Source organism: Podarcis melisellensis (assembly GCF_964234715.1).
Source record: "Podarcis melisellensis genome assembly, chromosome: 1".
Lineage (NCBI taxonomy): Eukaryota > Metazoa > Chordata > Lepidosauria > Squamata > Lacertidae > Podarcis > Podarcis melisellensis.
In genome coordinates this window covers 122,836,512-122,853,831 of record NC_138528.1, presented here as the reverse complement: position 1 = coordinate 122,853,831, position 17,320 = coordinate 122,836,512, and the positions used below count along the sequence as shown (strand labels likewise).

At 43.3% G+C, this 17,320-nt stretch overlaps 1 protein-coding gene and 1 long non-coding RNA gene across 2 annotated transcripts in view; one reads left to right on the top strand and one right to left on the bottom strand.

The window, feature by feature from the left end:
• Positions 1 to 953: 953 nt before the first annotated feature.
• LOC309363852 lies at positions 954 to 3,361 on the bottom strand. Its single transcript, XR_014165610.1, has 2 exons — positions 3,079 to 3,361; positions 954 to 2,332 (listed from the first exon to the last, which is right to left on the bottom strand). It is a non-coding gene; the product is annotated as an uncharacterized lncRNA (long non-coding RNA).
• A 138-nt stretch (positions 3,362 to 3,499) lies between these two features.
• LOC309365606 (aldehyde oxidase 3-like) overlaps positions 3,500 to 17,320 on the top strand; it is a 64,973-nt gene continuing 51,152 nt past the window's right edge. Inside the window, exons 1-7 of the mRNA XM_081903796.1 lie at positions 3,500 to 3,661; positions 5,810 to 5,867; positions 8,615 to 8,711; positions 11,169 to 11,277; positions 13,330 to 13,456; positions 14,481 to 14,542; positions 15,984 to 16,085. Coding sequence (XP_081759922.1) covers positions 3,608 to 3,661; positions 5,810 to 5,867; positions 8,615 to 8,711; positions 11,169 to 11,277; positions 13,330 to 13,456; positions 14,481 to 14,542; positions 15,984 to 16,085 — 609 coding nt within the window. The 5' untranslated portion in view covers positions 3,500 to 3,607. The remainder of the gene's footprint in view (positions 3,662 to 5,809; positions 5,868 to 8,614; positions 8,712 to 11,168; positions 11,278 to 13,329; positions 13,457 to 14,480; positions 14,543 to 15,983; positions 16,086 to 17,320) is intronic.

Genomic DNA, 17,320 nt, shown 5'->3' with positions numbered 1-17,320 from the left:
AAGGAATTGGGGAGGCTAGCTGTTCTGGACAGGGTTGCAATGCCTTTGAAGGAACAGTTGCTCCTAGAGCTGTCTTTGGAGGCTCAAGTAGCCTCTACAAGCAGTGCTTTTTACTATCTCTGGCTGATTTGCCAGCCATTGCCATCCCTGGACATGGAGAGCCTTGCCACAATGATCCAAACACTACTAGTAATAGGGCCGTAGCTACGGGGTGGCGAGGTGGGCCCCTGCCAGGGGCGCAGGTGGGGGGGGTGCAAAATCAGCTGCCAAGACCCTCTGCCAGCCAGCACCCTGTCCAGCCAGTGCTCCCTGCCTGCGGCCAAGCAGGACAAGGATAAGGGCCCACACCAACTTCTAAGCCTGCCTACTCTGGAGTCACTCCCCCCTCCTTTCTCACACCCTCCCTCAAAGGTGCCAACTTGAATAAAATACATTGGGGGGGCAGGTAAGCACCGCCCTGTATAATTGACCACAAGACGGAGCACACGGACACTATTTGAATGGCAATGCCCATTAACTGGGGGGGGGGGGAGAGCTCCTCAAATATTTTAGAGGGGGTGAAAGAATCTTGGCCCCAAGGAATTGGCTCCCATGCCCTTCTCCCTATTAAAGTGGGGTGCTGCCCACTTTATGCGATTTCACTTATGCAGGCAGGGGCCTAGAATGTAACCTGCGCGTAAGTGGGGAGTCGTCTATATACCGTCATCTAGGTCAGCCTTCCCCATCTTGGTGGCCTTCAATCAGAACTCCTTACAAAAAAGAATTCACTACAAAGTGAAGTGCATGAGGAATTGAAGGGGGGTGTTGGAGGAGAGGCAGAAAGAAGAGCTAATTTGTTCGTGGCTGGGGGCGCAATCTGAACTGTTCTGCCAGGGGCGCAAGATCACCTAGCTACGGCTCTGGCTGGTAACCTTATAAGTGGAAAATTGTAATGCACTCTGTGTGGACTGTCCTTGAAGTTCATCATCATCATCAAACCTTTTATTGGCATCACATACAAACATCCATAGCAAATCAATACAGAATTCCCGCCTTCCCAGTGACACAAAACATTTGTCAAATGAAAGAGGCAAAGCAGCCTAACATTACATCTCTAGGTCTCCAGGGAGGTCAGACGTCTGAAATGTGTTTCGACAACAAAAAACCAGTTGAAGATATTTAGCCACTAACTTGGTGAGCTCCTGATTGTTCCCTAATAATAGAAAATGTATGACCTCTAACTCTGGTTTCCATTTGGGGATGCAGAGTTAATCTAGGAACTGCTGGCGGAGATCAACATGTAATTTACATTTAAGAACCGTATGTGTAAGAGTTTCCACCTGATGGTCTTCACATGGGCAAATTCTTTCTCCTTCCACCATTCCTGAGAACCTTCCCCATAGGAGGTTTGAAGGATTTGAATTAAACCTGGCCAGCGAAAATGCCCTTTCTTGAGGATTAAACAAAAATCCAAGATACCGGTAATTGTGGTTAATTTCAGATGCCCAAGAAAGTTGAAAGTTAAGAGGGGAACATGTTTTCTCTGCTGCCGCTGTTAGTTCTGGCGTTCAGTGTCCCACAACCTAGTTTTTATTATAGCCTTGGCAGATGGTGGGGACATTGATTGCAAAAATTCCACTGACAGCCCAAGTTGCTGTACCTTTATGTTAAACTGTAGTAGCCCTGGGGAAAGAAAGGGATCTAGCAAAACATCACTAAGGAGAGGATCTTTATCTGTTATGAGGCAGATGTTTAACCAGCATGTAAGAAATCTCGCCCATGCTATGGTCTCTACCTTGTATTGATCTCCCTCAAGACACAAGGCTGCATGGGGTACACCACGTGGGACAGCAAAAAATTTAATAAGGAAAGCTGCCTTCACTCGTTCTACCAGCTGGATAAGCCCTGGCAGCCAAACTGGAATTCCATAGAGCAATTGAGCTATAACTTTGGCGTTGAAGACCTTGAGGGCAGAGGGGATATGTGAATCACCTCTTGTTATAAAGAAACACATTATGGCTTGCATAGACATCTTACTGGCATTCACCACCGTTGCACGGTGCGAGGACTATAGAAGCCTATGATGGAATGTGATTCCCAGGTAGTTAAATTCTAATACCTGCTGGATGGGTTTTCCACCAAATACCCAGCTATAGCTTTTGCGTGAAGTCCCAAAAACCATTATTTTGCGTTTATCAAAGTTCATGCACAATTTCATTCTGGACAGATAGTCAATACAGGAATTTAACAAACGTTTTAGGCCAATTCTTGTCCATGAAAGCAAAATCATATCATCTGCGGATAGAAGGATGGGAATGCTTGATGCGTTGTGTTTTTGGCTGTGGGCATCCACCTGTTTTAGTAAAGAAGCAAGGTCGTTAAGAAAAAGATTTTAAAAAGAGGGAGCGAGTACACAGCCCTGCTTTACTCCTTGGTTTATAATGACAGGATCTGTCATTACATTCCCTGGTGTTGTTCTTATGCGACAGGTGTTCTTTGTGTAAAGCATTTTGATCAAGTAAAGTAATATAGATTCTAGGCCCATTGTCTCCAATTTGGACCACAACAGCCCCCTGTCGACAGTGTCAAAAGCAGCCTTGATATCAAGGAAGGCCACATAAAGACATTCTTTATGAAGCCGCATGTACTTAGTGGCTAAATGAGGTAACACCAAACAGTTGCATAAAGTAGATTTCTCTGGTCCTTGAAGTTGATTCAGAAGCTACAGTTAGTGCAGACTGTAGCTGCTAGGCCTCAACTTGTAGTGGCCTGTTGCAAAAACACTTTTTAAAAAATGCACTAGCTACCTATATGCATACCAAGAGTGCTTGGTACTGGTTCTCCAGCTGTGGCCTTTCCTGGACAGTGATTCACACATGGGTAACTTCAAGACTGATCTATTGTAATGTGCTCTGTGTGGAGGTACCATTGAAGTATGAAGAACACAGCAGCTAGGCTTTTCATCGGTATGACCTGCCGCAAACAATTTCGAGAGAACTGCACTCAATGCTTGTTTGCTTCAAGTTACTTGCATTGGCTTAAAAAGCCTATACAGTTTGGGGCCAGGACACCTGACAGAAATCCTGTTGCTGTACTGACCTGCACATTTGTCAAGATTGGCCAGTCTTGCCATCCTTAGGTAAAGCCCACTTCTATGGCGATGTGAGGGAAGAGCTTTCTCATTAGCAGCACCCCACCTTTTGAGCTCCTTTCCCTCTAAAATTCCGCTGGCATCTCCTCTTTTGACCTTTCAGTGCCCTGTTCAACTGAAAAGGGAGACCAGTACAGAAAGGCATACTTGCTTAGGAGGATTACTATGGTTTCTGTGTCAACCAGTTCTTTTGCTTTTTAAAAACAAAACCTTAGGTATAAAAGATCTGCCACCTGCAAGAAACCTTAATTTATTACAACCATGCATCAAATTTATGATTAGCGAGGAAAAAAGCAACCCTACAGAGCTCTTCCAACCAATTCTACTCTGGCTCCTCCTCTTCGCCTATATAATTTGTCGCTCGGTTCTGGGCAACACAGACCAAAGGGGTGGTGGAAGCAACTGTAGAATCTGTATTTTCCCCCCTCCTTTTGCTTAATATCTGACAGCTTTCAAGGTGTGCTTTCATACGGCAGAATGGCTAATCCCCAACAATCGGATGAGCTCATTTTTTTTGTGAATGGAAGGAAGGTAAAGACTTCTTTTAATACTTTAGTGTGTTTTTAAAGGGGGGGAAGGACAAGGGGCACATTCTTGTATCTACAAAGAAGATTTAAAATGTTCTCTAGATGTTATTCACGACCTTACAAATTACACATCTTTTCCCTGCAATCTTCTGTCATTTCAACATCATTGTTTACAAGTTGGGACTTTCTTTCTTTCTTTAGAACATTTCTAAAATGTTCTCTAGATGTTATTCATGACCTTACAAATTACACATCTTTTCCCTGCAATCTTCTGTCATTTCAATGTCATTGTTTACAAGTTGGGATTTTCTTTCTCTATCTCATTGACCACCATTGACTGGGATTGTCAACTATGTTTATTTCACATTACTAAATTAAACTTTGCAGACACTTCCTCTAGTGTTTGAATGCCTAGGTCTTACGAAAATGAAAGAGGATCGAGCAACAGCTGTCAGAGCAATGCTGTTGGAAATGGATTAAGCTATTATTATAGCTATAAGCTATAGTAATCGGTTGCAATACCGTATCACCAAACTTTAAAAATGAAAATACGGCATGAGTTCACTCTGAGTGCCCTACAACAATCTTAAGTAAAAAGGACATTCAATGAAAGGTTCCCTAATGAAATATAATCAAATAACATTAATATCCCTTCCTGCTAAAAAAAAAAAAGAGGTATGCATGCAATTTAACACTTAAAATGCACCCATCTGTTTACTTTCTCTTGTTTTCTCCACTTGAGAACAAAGACAATAAAACATCTCCATTTACAGATATTTCACCCAGAGAGGATGAGGAAATGATTAAAATACATGTGTCATGTTTCTTAGAAACTTGAATTCTGCAGTTATTTCAAATAGGAAGAAAACAACTGCATGCACTAATTGTGCTTTGTATACTTTCAACTATAAGTCTAATATGACATACCGGTAACTATAAGAGAGGCACTTTGATTTCAGTGGGAGAGAGTTAAGCCCATTTGAAACTGTCATGTTAAAATTGGCAGTGTTTAAAAGTGGTTACTTGGCTAGATTGTGCCCTTATTTTATATTTATTCTTATCAGAAGAAGAGGAAAAAGTGGGTGGCATTCAACTAACATTTAAGTTCATTAATTTTAACATCTGAAGGGCCAAAGGTTCCCTTCTGCTGCTATAGAATATTGTTGCATGGCACCCCAATCTCTGAGCAGTGAGAGATTCCAGGGGTTCGAAGCACTTGCCCAGGGTTTGTGTTTCCTTTTGGAAATGAGGCACAGCAGAGGTTATGGTGTCCTTATGACATATGGTTTCTTTACACTTATATACAACCTTTGCCTATGATGGTGGGGTTCACAACATTAACACCCCAAGTGTGTCCTACTACTCCCATAGCTGCAGCCTTGGATTCAAGCAGAAATTAAACAGAAATCTGCCTCTGGCTTTCGAACCTGCAGCTGTATTTCTAGTTCACATCACAGCTCCAAAACTCTACATCAAACTCTGGCTTTGTATTCTAACTAACTCTGAGTTGCTATCATTTGCTATCTGGCACAGAGCTCCCTCTCCTTGCTTTCTTAATGGCCCTTCCTTTGTTCTTTTAATGACCCTTCACCCTGGCCTCATGAGGAAGCTTGCCTGGGTCCCAGGATTAAGAGTCTGGCACCCATTTTTACCTTTCAAGCCTTGCTTAAATTCTCACACTTCCTGGATCCAGGAATTACAGGTGCCTGGCACCCACAAATTCTAACAGTATTCATCCATTCATATGTTTTATTACTCTTCTGCCTTGTTTTCCTCCTCTACAAATACATCAGAGTTAAGCAGAGCTTCCAAAAAAGAAAAAAGAAAAAAAAATATTACAAACCTTATATGTTGGATCCAAATAAAACTAAATGGCATAAATCAAGATTTCAAAATCAAGGCATAAATCAAGATTTCAAAAGATGCAATGGGAGCACTCTAGATGCAGAGTAAATGCCTGGAATGCCATCAACCCAAGTAGCTGAACTCAAGTTCCAGTTTCCTTGTGGTTTGATAAGACCTGTATTGTTGCATCTGAATAAGAGAAACTGAAGAAAAGCGGCATGTGATATCAATTCCTCTCATCAAAAGCATAGGTAATCCTCTTAAGCAAGGTGTATTTTTGGTTTCTCGATTCTCCTTTCTAATGCAGGTGATAGAGAAATCTGCTGATCCTGAAGAACTGCTGCTTAATTACCTGAGAAAGGGGCGTATCCTTTTAAAGCTCTTGCGTTGCATAACTATTCTGTTACCGATTTGAAACGTTTATTGAGACGTATCCTGGGGCTCCCATGTTCAATCAAGTATGAAAGGTATGCAGAACTAGGTATAGGTATAGAACTAGCACTATAAAATACTGGTTGCATTGCCATTTTTGTTGCCAACCTTCAACTCTGCAAACTGACTTACTTAGGGACTCTTCTAAATCCAGGTGGTTCCACCTCTTACATAGCAAAATCAGATCTATTGGTATTGACTTGGAACTCTTGTATAATTCAAGTGAGCAATATATTTTTCGCAATATTCAAAACAGATTAAGGGACACTGAAAAACAAAACTTCGAGTCAGCTGTAAATATAATTTACTCCCCCAAGTTCTGTGGTTTAAATACAACAGATAACAGGGTCATCTATATCTCAAAATTAATAATTCCAGTCCAACACAGGGCCTTTATGTTAGCCTGACTGAACATTTTCCCCTCAGCTTTTGTCAAGGGCAGATATTTAAACACCCCCAGAAATTATAGCCATCACGGATGTTCTTTGAATATGCTGGGCACTGTAGAACATATCCTTTTCTACTCTCCATTGTACAACCAGCTATGCCAACATGTGCCAACATTACATTTTCTGTGAAAAAATGTTATACTTTGGCAACAGGTTTCTTAAGTTGTTGTTTTTTACAAGTCCTAGTCTAGAAGCATCCTATTCTACAATTCAATTTTACATGCATTGGAAAGATAAATAGATATTTTAGAACTAGAAACTTACTAAAACTTAGTGTTCCGGGGCCTGGATCCGGCCCAATCGCATTCTAAATCTGGCCCACGGACAGTCCAGGAATCAGCATGTTTTTACATAAGTAGAATGTGTGTTTTTATTTAAATGCATTTATTTAAATGCATCTCTGGGTTATTTGTAGGGCCTGCCTGGTGTTTTTACATGAGTAAAATGTGTGCTTCTATTTAAAATGCATCTCTGGGCTATTTGTGGGGCATAGGAATTCATTCATTCCCCCCCCCCAAAAAAATATAGTCCAGTCCCCCACAAGGTCTGAGGGACAGTGGACTGGCACTCTGCTGAAAAAGTTTGCTGACCCTTGCTCTAGAGTCTACATAATTGAAAAGTTTGCAAATAATATTTTACCAGGACTTGGAAACACTCTGGGGCATAGGATATTGCAAAGCAAAAGTCAATTTATAAAGTGAGATTAATCTCTGCAGTCATACATTTTAATGGGGCAAACCTGTTTTTCTTGTTAGGACAGTGGTTCACAGAAAATCAGCATGAAGTTGAAGTAAGAATAAGCAGAAGTGTTAACACTTCCAGTAATTATCCCATGAATGGAAATAGTTCCAGGCAGGAGCAGCATCCTTTTGCTCCCCCTCAGGTGAAATGGGAAGCTACTGTGTAGCCTCACTTACAAGGCTTGTGTGGCAGTGGTGGCTTCCAGAGAGCACTCGCAAGATTTCACAAGATCTTGCAGAACTCTTGCAGAGATCTCACAAGAACTCACTGGAAGCCACAGCCGCAACCGCATGATCCCAGCAGGGACAGGCAGGGCACCTGCAGGGGTGCCAGTACATGGGATTCTGCCGCCCAAAGCAGCTGCTTCAGTTTGCCTCATGGGAGGGCCGGCCCCAGTTCCAAGGGATGGGCTACTTGGGCAAAAGATCTGCAGTTTTCCTTCTGATATTCTGGTGGTGCCCTGCTATGGATGCTTTCTCTAGAGCAGCAGCATCTCTTTGGTGCTACATTCTCTACTGCTCTACTGCATTATTCCTCTTGATTTTTCAAAAGCAAGGACTTCTGGTTTGCACATAACATTAAACCGTGGTTTATTAAACTATGGTTTGTTGTTGGCTTACAAACCTAGGTTTGTTTTGATTATGGTTTGACGTTATGTGTGAACCGAGCACCCTTTCTCAAATGTGATTTGTTGATTACCTCAGTCCAGCTGATCACTAAACTACAAAGGCACATGACATGTCACATGAAAGAAAACAAACCATACATAAATATGAATTTCATAGAAACTACAACAGAGCAATAGTTACAGCACAATTCTATGCATATTTACTCCTAAGTAAGTCCCACTCTTGGGTCAGTGCATAGTACTTCAGTCTTAGGCTCCATTTGCACAATACATTTGAAGTAGGATCATGCCACTTTAACCAGTTATGACTTCCCCCAAAGAATCATGGGAACTGTAGTTTAAGAGTGCCGAGACCCCTATTTCTCTTTAAAAAAACTACAGTTCCCAGGGGGAACCCTATTTAAGGAACCTCTATTTCCCTCAAAAAAACTACAGTTCTCAGGGAAGAGGGATTGTTAACCCACTCTGGGAACTGTAGTTCTCTGAGGGAAATAGGAGTCTCCTAACAACTCTCAGCACCCTTAACAAACTACAGTTCCCAGGATCCTTTGGGGGAAGCCATGACAGTTTAAAGTGGTACAATACTGCTTTAAATGTATAGTGCAGATGGGGCCTTTGGCTACATAAAAAGTTAAATTAAAAATATTCATTAAAATGTAGGGGCTTTTTTAAAATAAAAAATGTCTTCTCAAACTTAGCTATCATCTTGATAAAGTGCCTTCTCTTCATTTATTTTCTTTCTCCTCCACCCCATAAAGGAAATAAAAAGTAATGTGAAAGACATCATGCGGGGTGGGGGGAATCCAGATATTAAACAAGGAGTCAGCACTTATTTTCCTTAACCCTCCACTTTAACTACAAGTCTGCCTCACAGGAACGAAGTATGGCTGTGGAATTGGAGGCTGCGGGGCTTGCACAGTGATGATATCAACATACAACCCAGACACCAAGAAGATACGGTATCCTTAGGGAAGGGAAAGATGCTTCATGCAGATAACTGCACCAAAACTTGATGTCATTAAAAAAAAAAAAAACTTGCCACATATAGCTTTCCCACAAATAATCCCAGGAATTGTTGTTTGATCTGACGGCCACAAAGGTGCAAAAAAGACCTGCTGAATAGGCTGTCTGCCTTCATTTTAAATTGCTTCGGACACCATTTTGCCTCCATTTTAACTTGCTTCAGACTTGACAGTGGTACCAACAGGGGACAGGGAAGGGAGCAGGGGGTGATGAGGGGCAAACTCTGAGGGGAAGAGGAGCATTGGTGCCTGAAATATACTCAGAGTCGAGAGTGGATTTCATGCTCTTTATTCAGCTCATAGTGGTGAGGAGGAATGAATGTCCCCTCAAAGTATCTGCTTTATATATGTTATTTACACAATGGGCTGCATGTGATTGGCCAATTCCGGAATTCTCCTGTAGGCCAATCAGGTTGTGGATTCACTTCCATCTGGAGCTGGATTGGGTGGCTCCTGCAGACCAATCATACTGCTGCATTGTTCTAGGACCAATCAGACTGCTGCATTTTGGATCCTATTCAACTCAGTACATCAAGGTCCTGCTCAACTAGGCTGCTGCCATGGACAAAATTTAACTTTGCTCCCCCACGCGAGTTCTTGAGGGGTGATTGCGGTCCCTCCTCAGCGCTTTACCTATGTACATGCCATACCTTTAAAACCCATTCAAAGCACCTTGTTTCCCTCAAAGAATTCTGGGCCCTGTAGTTTGTTAAGGACGGTGGTGAATTGCAACTCTGTGAGACGTAAACTACAGGGCCCAGAATCCTTTGAGGTAAACAATGTGTTTTGAATGTGCTTCAAAATTAAAGGGTGCGCATGGCTTGAGGGGTCCTCAGTTTGGGTGTTGGACCTTCAGATGTTGTTGGACTAGAACAGGGGTTGGCAAGCTTTACCAGCCATGGGCCGGATCACTCTCATGGAGATCGTCGGTGGGCCAGACTGGAGCAGCACGATGCCGGAAATTGCGTCTGCACATGTCCACGGCGCCAGAAATCACTTCTGCGCATGCCCAGATGCCAGAAATCACACCTGCGCAGTAGCAATTTTCGGCGTCTGGACATGTGCAGATGTGATTTCTGGTATCTGCAAGTGTGCAGACGCCATTTCTGGCGCTACTCGGCGAGTCCCCGCACCATGCTGCTTTAGCGCAGCACGCGGGGGACTTGCCGAGTGGGCGGCTCGGTTTGCGTGAGGCTCATGGGCTGGTAAAACGGTCTTCCTGGGCCGCATCCGGCTCATGGGCCGCACGCATAGCTGTCAACGTTTCCCCCCTTTTAAGGGAAATTCCCTTATTCCGAATAGGATTTCCCTTAAAAAAGGGGGAAAGCTGACAGCTATGGCCTCAAGTTGCCGACCCCTGGACTAGAACTTCCATCATCCATGCTGACTGAGGATGATGGAATTGTAGTCTACTAACACCCAGGGGCACCCAAGGAAGGTTGAAGAAGACCAGCTCTACGTCACTGTCACGCCTTTCGATTGAAATACATAGGTTATCATACATATATGATGATACATATATGGTGGAATTGTTTAAACATCAAACAATTTTGGGAAACAATATATAATGAAATGAAAAAAAATGTTCAGATAGTCATTTAGGAAAACACCAGAAGGTTTTCTATTGAGAATAATACCAGGAAGTCTAAAGAAAGAAGACAAGACATTATATTTATATGCAACAGTAGCCACAAGGCTATTCATTGCGAAAAATTGGAAAAGTGGTATTATACCGACAAAAATAGAGTGGCTTGCCAAATTATTGGAGTATTACAATATATCCAAAACAATGGGAGAAATTGGAAGGATCTCAAAAGAGAAGATAGACAGGGACTGGAAGGTGTTTAAAGGATACTTGCAAAGCCATATTGAAAAATCAGAACTCCTGTTAGAATAAACAAGTTCCGTTTTAAATACTGAAATATTAAATAAGATGGATAACAATGTGTAACAGAAAAAGAAACATGAAATTAGGTTAAAGGTGTGTGAAAGAAAGTAATAGAAGTGGAAAGAAATTGCAATTGAGTAGATTGGAAGTCTAACACAAAGGTGGGTGAGGGGTGGTGGATAGTGATGGGAAAAGGAATTCTCTGTGGAATTGAGTGTAAGTATGTTTGAACATTTTTAAGGATTGCATGAAATGTATGTTTGTATATTCAAAATATGTGTGTATTAATGCCAAATTATTTTAACAATAAAAACTAAAAAGAAAGAAAGAAATACATAGGTTAATGGATAATGCAGTCTGGGAAAGAATGGGTAGTTCTGGGGTGGGGAGCAACCATTTCGAGTTCTGGTGTCCAGTGCTGCATATTGGATTGTGCTAGCCCCGAGACCATCCGCGGCTAAAAATAGCCCTAGTGGGTTGGAAAAATTCTCCTTTACATTTCAAAGACATTATCCAGCCAACTCATGCCTGCTTCCATTATGCCTGTTGTATGGTGCTGCAGTAACTACCGTGGAGGGAGTTGGAAGTACGAAAACCAAGCTCCATCCCATTCAGGTAAGAGTAAAATAAGAGATGTTGCCCAAGTTCACTCTGCCCGAGGTGCAGAATGTATAAAAAGCCTGGTGGCCTGTAATGGTGGCCTCTGGTCCAAGGCAAGCACTGCAGCCCCATTGTTCTTCTTGGGCCAGTTTGGGTTTGGACAATCTGGAGGAGAGCTTCTAAATAATAATAATTATTATTTATATGTCGTCCATCTGACTGGGTTCCTCCAGCCACTCTGGGCAAGTCCAACAAATTAAAACACATCCCTACTGTCTCATCTCTCACCCACCCTCTCTTTTCCCTCTCCACTCCCCTTATCCAGCTCTTGGCATTATAACCTTCCTTCCTTCCCACCCTCCTTCTGATATATGATATATATATATATATATATATATATATATATATATATATATATATACACGATATACAATATCTTTATTGCAGTGGCGTAGCGTGGGGGTGCAGGGGGGGCCGGCTGCACCGGGCGCAACATCTGGGGGTTAGGGGGCACAAATCCATGGGTTAGGGGGCGCAAATCCACGGGTTAGGGGGCGCAAATTACTTGCCTTGCCCCGGGTGCTGACAACCCACGCTACGCCACTGCTTTATTGTCATTGTCCCATGCAGAACAATGAAATTGAAAAACTACATAAAACATTCAAAAACCCCTAAAAACTCTGAAACCCCATTTTAAAATGAACTATACTATAGAGACCCCTTATGCTGCGTTTAGAACCAGAATTGCATTTGTGTAGAAACTGTTTCTCAGGCGGCTAGTCCTGGCCTTTATGACTCCATAACTTCTTCCAGAAGGCAGAAGCTGAAAGAGATCATTTCCGGGGTGCATACTATCCTGCGCTATCTCTGCCGCTTTCTTATGGCACCTGGCAGCATAGATTTGATCGAAGGTGGGAAGAGTGCATGTGTGCCAGCGACCCTGGGGAAATTGCATTTCCCTGCCAAAAAAGGGAAGGAAGAAGAAATCTGCTGCTGCCATAATATCAGCCACAGCAGCCAAAATAGAAAATAGGAGCTGGAACTTGGGAAATGATTGGGACCCTGTTATGGTATCAATGACATCACCAAGAGTATGGCAGGATCTGAAACAGATTGCAACCAAGCTGCTTTCTTCTTCCTAGTAGTAGTAGTAGTAGTAGTAGTAGTAGTAACAGTAGTTGTCATAGTGTCAGTAGCGGAGCCAACTTATAGCTTTCGAGAATGGATCACCCATTTCTAGAACTTCTTTTTCTTTCTGGCTTGTGACTGTCTTGGACGTTGCCAGCTTGGTCACTGGCCCTCCTCCAAAAATGTCGCCAGTTAGGGACGCTGGTGGCACTATGGGTTAAACCTGACTTGCCAATCAGAAGGTCGGCGGTTCGAACCCCTGCGACAGGGTGAGCTCCCGTTGCTTGGTCCCTGCTCCTGCCAACCTAGCCGTTCGAAAGCATGTCAAAGTGCAAGTAGATAAATAGGTACCGCTCCGGTGGGAAGGTAAACGGCGTTTCCGTGCGCTGCTCTGGATCACCAGAAGCGGCTCAGTCATGCTGGCCACGTGACCTGGAAGCTGTACGCAGGCTCCCTTGGCCAATAAAGCGAGATGAGCGCCGCAACCCCAAAGTTGGCCATGACTGGACGTAATGGTCAGGGGTCCCTTTACCTTTACCTTAGCTACATGGTAGCATGGATATAGAAGGATGGGGAAAGCTTTTGCTTAATCCTTGTATAGCAGGCTGCTGTCAGATGGTGCCACCCCCTTTAAATGAGACTTAATGCTTCTGATTCAGCAAATTTTAATGGGGTGGGGGGCAGAGTTTGTTAGCAGGAGCCAGGACAGAGTGCCCCATGTCAAAGAACAAAAGCTACAATTGACACTTCAAAACTTCTCCTGCCGCTTCTGCCCTTTGCTACAGCCATGAATTTGGGCACAGGATGCATTTTTAGTAACTTTACTGAGTAATAGTAATAATAAGGGGGCAAAGGAGATCAGGAAAAGGTAGGATTATACTCCAGAAGTCAATGTTTCTTCGTATGGACTATCCATTTAGATATGTATTATCATTCCAGGAAAGGCTTGCAAAGTGCCACGGCTCCCAGTGTGGCTTCTGCACTCCTGGGATGGTGATGTCTATGTATTCGCTCTTAAGAAATAACCCCGAACCTACCATGGATCAGATAACTGCGTGCCTGGATGGTAGGCTGGCTTTCTCAAAATATTCCCCGCCCCCAAACTGATATGTAAAAATAGTTGTTGTTAAGTTCAGAGGATGGCCGCATCTGGCTGTGATCTGATGTCTATCGATCCCATCTTCGTCGCCAGTGTTAAGTTGTGGGCAAACATATCAGACGACACAGCGATTCTTCCAGAGCAGCTCTTTATTTGTAAGCTGGAGCAGAACTGAACTGAGGAGCTCAGTCAGCCTGCTTTTATATGGAGCTCCACTAGAATGCAACGGTAACCATTTTCTGTAACTAGCCAATCACTGAACGTCACTTTCGATCCTTCATTTGCATACAAACTATCCAATCACTGAACGTCACTTTCGATCCTTCATTTGCATAACTATCTACAGTATCTCCCTGCTGGCCCAGGGTGAGAACTTCAGTACATAACAGTTGTTGTTGTTTTTATTTGAATGTCTTGTAAAATTGCTCAGTTAAGAGTAGGGGTGGGGGAGAATTTACCTAATTCGCACTTTCTGAAACAATGCACAAACCAAAACACAGCCATCTTTTGAAATTCACGCTTCTCTGAATTTTGGAATGCAGTTCTCCAGTCAAGTGGTGTGTATAAAAATGCGTGTACTGGAGTAAAGTGTGCATAGAAATGCAAATATAAGTGAAAATAACATTTAAAATTGCATTATATTCAAGAAAATTTCTTTGCAAAAATGTATATATTTAGGAGAAATTCATGCTTAAGCGCTGATGAATTTTTATGGGGACTTAACAAAATAATAATCACAAACTGATGCCTAAATGCAGAACACGGGAAAATGGGGAAATGAGAAAATGTGTGGGACTGAAATTGACAGGTTCACCCATCCCTAGTTAGTAGCAGAACACTTACCCTATACTTTTGTGTTGCTCTGTTGTTTGGTGTCGTCTGGTGCCTATGTGCTCTGAAGGACCATTTCTGAAATGCACATGCATTTTGCTGATGGCTCAGTAGGCTCAGCTTTGATCTATTTATCTTTGTGTCTGATCATTCCTTCCAGGCAATTTGTGCCGTTGCACAGGATACAGACCTATAGTTGACAGCTTCAGTGCTTTCTCTCCGGTAAGGGGAACAAATCAAAAAATAAATAAAACTGTCTTAAAATTGCTATTTGTTGGTATACACAAAGGCATGAGGTACTTTTGACCCTTTGCCAAAGTGACATGATAGAGGGATATAAATTTATGCATGGTCTAAGTGGTCAGGGCTCTCTCTCTGTCTCCCAGAGTCATCCCCCAAAGCTGAATGGTGGAAGATTAAGGAAAAGTGTGTATTATTCCCTCTTCACACACAGTGCATTGTTAGAATTCACTACCACAATATGTGGAGATGGATGCCAACTTGGATGGCCTTAAGAAGGAATTACCGTATTTTTCGCTCTATAGGACCATAGGACGCACTGGACCATAGGACGCACCGGACCATAGGAGGGGGAGAACAGGAAAAAAAAATCTCCCCCTCTCTGCTCAGTGCCCCTTCAGCGAAGCGGCAGCAGAAACGGAGCCCCTTCCATTTCTCCTCCCGCTTCGCTGAAGGGGCGCTGCGCAGCTCTCCCTATCTCCTGAAACCAGGAGAGTCTTGCTCTCACGGCTTCAGCAAAAGGAACCCGAAGCCTTTGGAGCACAGCGGGACCTCGCGCTGTGCTCCAAAGGCTTCGGGTTCCTTTTGCTGAAGCCGTGAGAGCAAGAGGTCCCGCTGCACTCCAAAGGCTTCAGGCGGCTATCCCTGAAGCCTGGAGAGCAAGAGGGGTCGGTGCACAGAGGGAGCATTTCCCCTTAATTTTTGGAGGGGGAAAAGTGTGTCCTATAGAGCGAAAAATACAGTAGGTAAAGTCACAGAGGATAAGGTTACCAATAGCTGCTAGTCTTGATGGCTTTCTATCACCTCCAATACCATGCATCTGGATGGTATTTAGTGAATATCACGGGTGGCGCTGTGGTCTAAACCAAGATTCGCATTCCAGGATATGGTCTAAGGCAGGCATAGGCAAACTCCAGCCCTCCAGGTGTTTGGGACTACAATTCCCATCATCCCTGACCACTGGTCCTGTTAGCTAGGGATGATGGGAATTGTAGTCCCAAACATCTGGAGGGCCGGAGTTTGCCTATGGCTGATCTAAAGGCACATGAAGCTACCATTTTACTGTAGCAAAGCAGTTCTGAATCTGTTCAGTGCTCAGTTGAGAGACTTCTTCAGAGCCATGTGGATGCCACTCGGGTTCCATGATGGAAGAAAGGTAGGGTATTAATTTAAGAATATAAATACAACACGTATTTTACAAGTGCAAACCTATGCATGTTTTCTCAAAAGTGCTCTTAGTATTTTGTAAGCCGCTTGATAGCCTTTGGGGCCAAAGGGCTGGGTGTAAATGCCACAAATAAAAATATAAAGGATCTGGCTGTGTTCCACAGGGCTTGCTCCACCTTGCAGCCTTAAAAACATGTATGCATTGCTTGGAATGGGATAACCCTCTGTAGCCCTATTGAATGAATTCTTTCTTTAGGAATCCTGCCCGCTGGCAGGGAGTGGGAAATGTTGCATGGATAAAGATGGGAAAGAGAAAGAAGGGAAAGAGGAACACTCGTGTTCCAGAGAAGGAAACCGGGTAAGCGAACACTTTCTAATTCCCACATTTATCACACAATGACTGAACGTGTGTAATCTTTACACAAGTGCCAATGAGTTTATCTTGGTGTTTAAAACTTCCACTTGAGGAAGGCCTTCGCACCCTAGTGGAACAGCCTTCCCTGACGGGGAGTAGGAGAAAGAAGAATGGAAACAACACAACATAACACAACAAACTAAAACGCAACAATGACAGTTCATTGTTTGCAGTTACATTTCAAAGGTATTCACTCAGTTAAGAATGGATACTAATTATTGGGGGTGGACTAAGCTGCCGGGGGCCCTAACTCTGTGTACACTACGCTTATCTATAAATCTGCCACTACAGTTCCCCAGCCCTGGTTTACAGAGTCACATGAAATCCGAGGAACCAACAATTATAGAGAGAGATTGTACAAATATCCCAGAATGTGACTGAGCTCAGAAATACGTAGATGCCGATCCGTCCTTCAAAGCACCATCTTGCCAGATGGGAGCAAGCTTCGGAGCGATCCCAGCCCTACTCTGAAAGGGAACATAGTTTCCCAGAAAAATAGCAGTGTTTTGACAGAAAGTTGGCACCCGCCTGTCTCGAGCAACAATGGAGTCAGCCTCCGGGGGTGAGGTTAGTAGCACTGAAGTGATCTCCCCGGGGCGCAAGCCTGGGCAGTGAGAATGCCGGGAAGTAATTAGTAGTAAATCTTTCTCCAACCCAAGATTTTATTCAGGTCAACCCGGGATCACAGAGTTTCTACCCAGAGGAGAAACTGTAGTTCCACATTAAACAGTACAAAATACCAGTTCACTGGAACTGCCAGAATTCCTCTGATGTGAACTGGATCCATCTTTCAGAAGCAGTGCAAGCTTAATGCAATTTTGCAACAGATTTTGCAAAGTTGTGGCAAGGAGGGTTGATGGTATTGTGTTCAAATGTTCCACGGCTGTGGGGCACCACACAACCTCCCCTCCTCTGCCTACCTTTCCAGGTGACAATTAGGTTTGAAAAAAGTCCCACAGTGGAGCCTGCCAACAGTTTCTAAGCTTAATTGTCACACAGGGGAGTACTAGGGGTTGGAGTTACAGTATGGGAGAGGAAGGTTAACCCTCCCTGTTTGCACTGATCGATATACCCCAAAATCCTACACACACAGAGAGGGTGCAATTTTGCTTGCTAAATCATGCTTCAGAGGTCTAATGAGAGTCTCTGGAGCATTTGGTAATCCTAGAAGGGAGAAG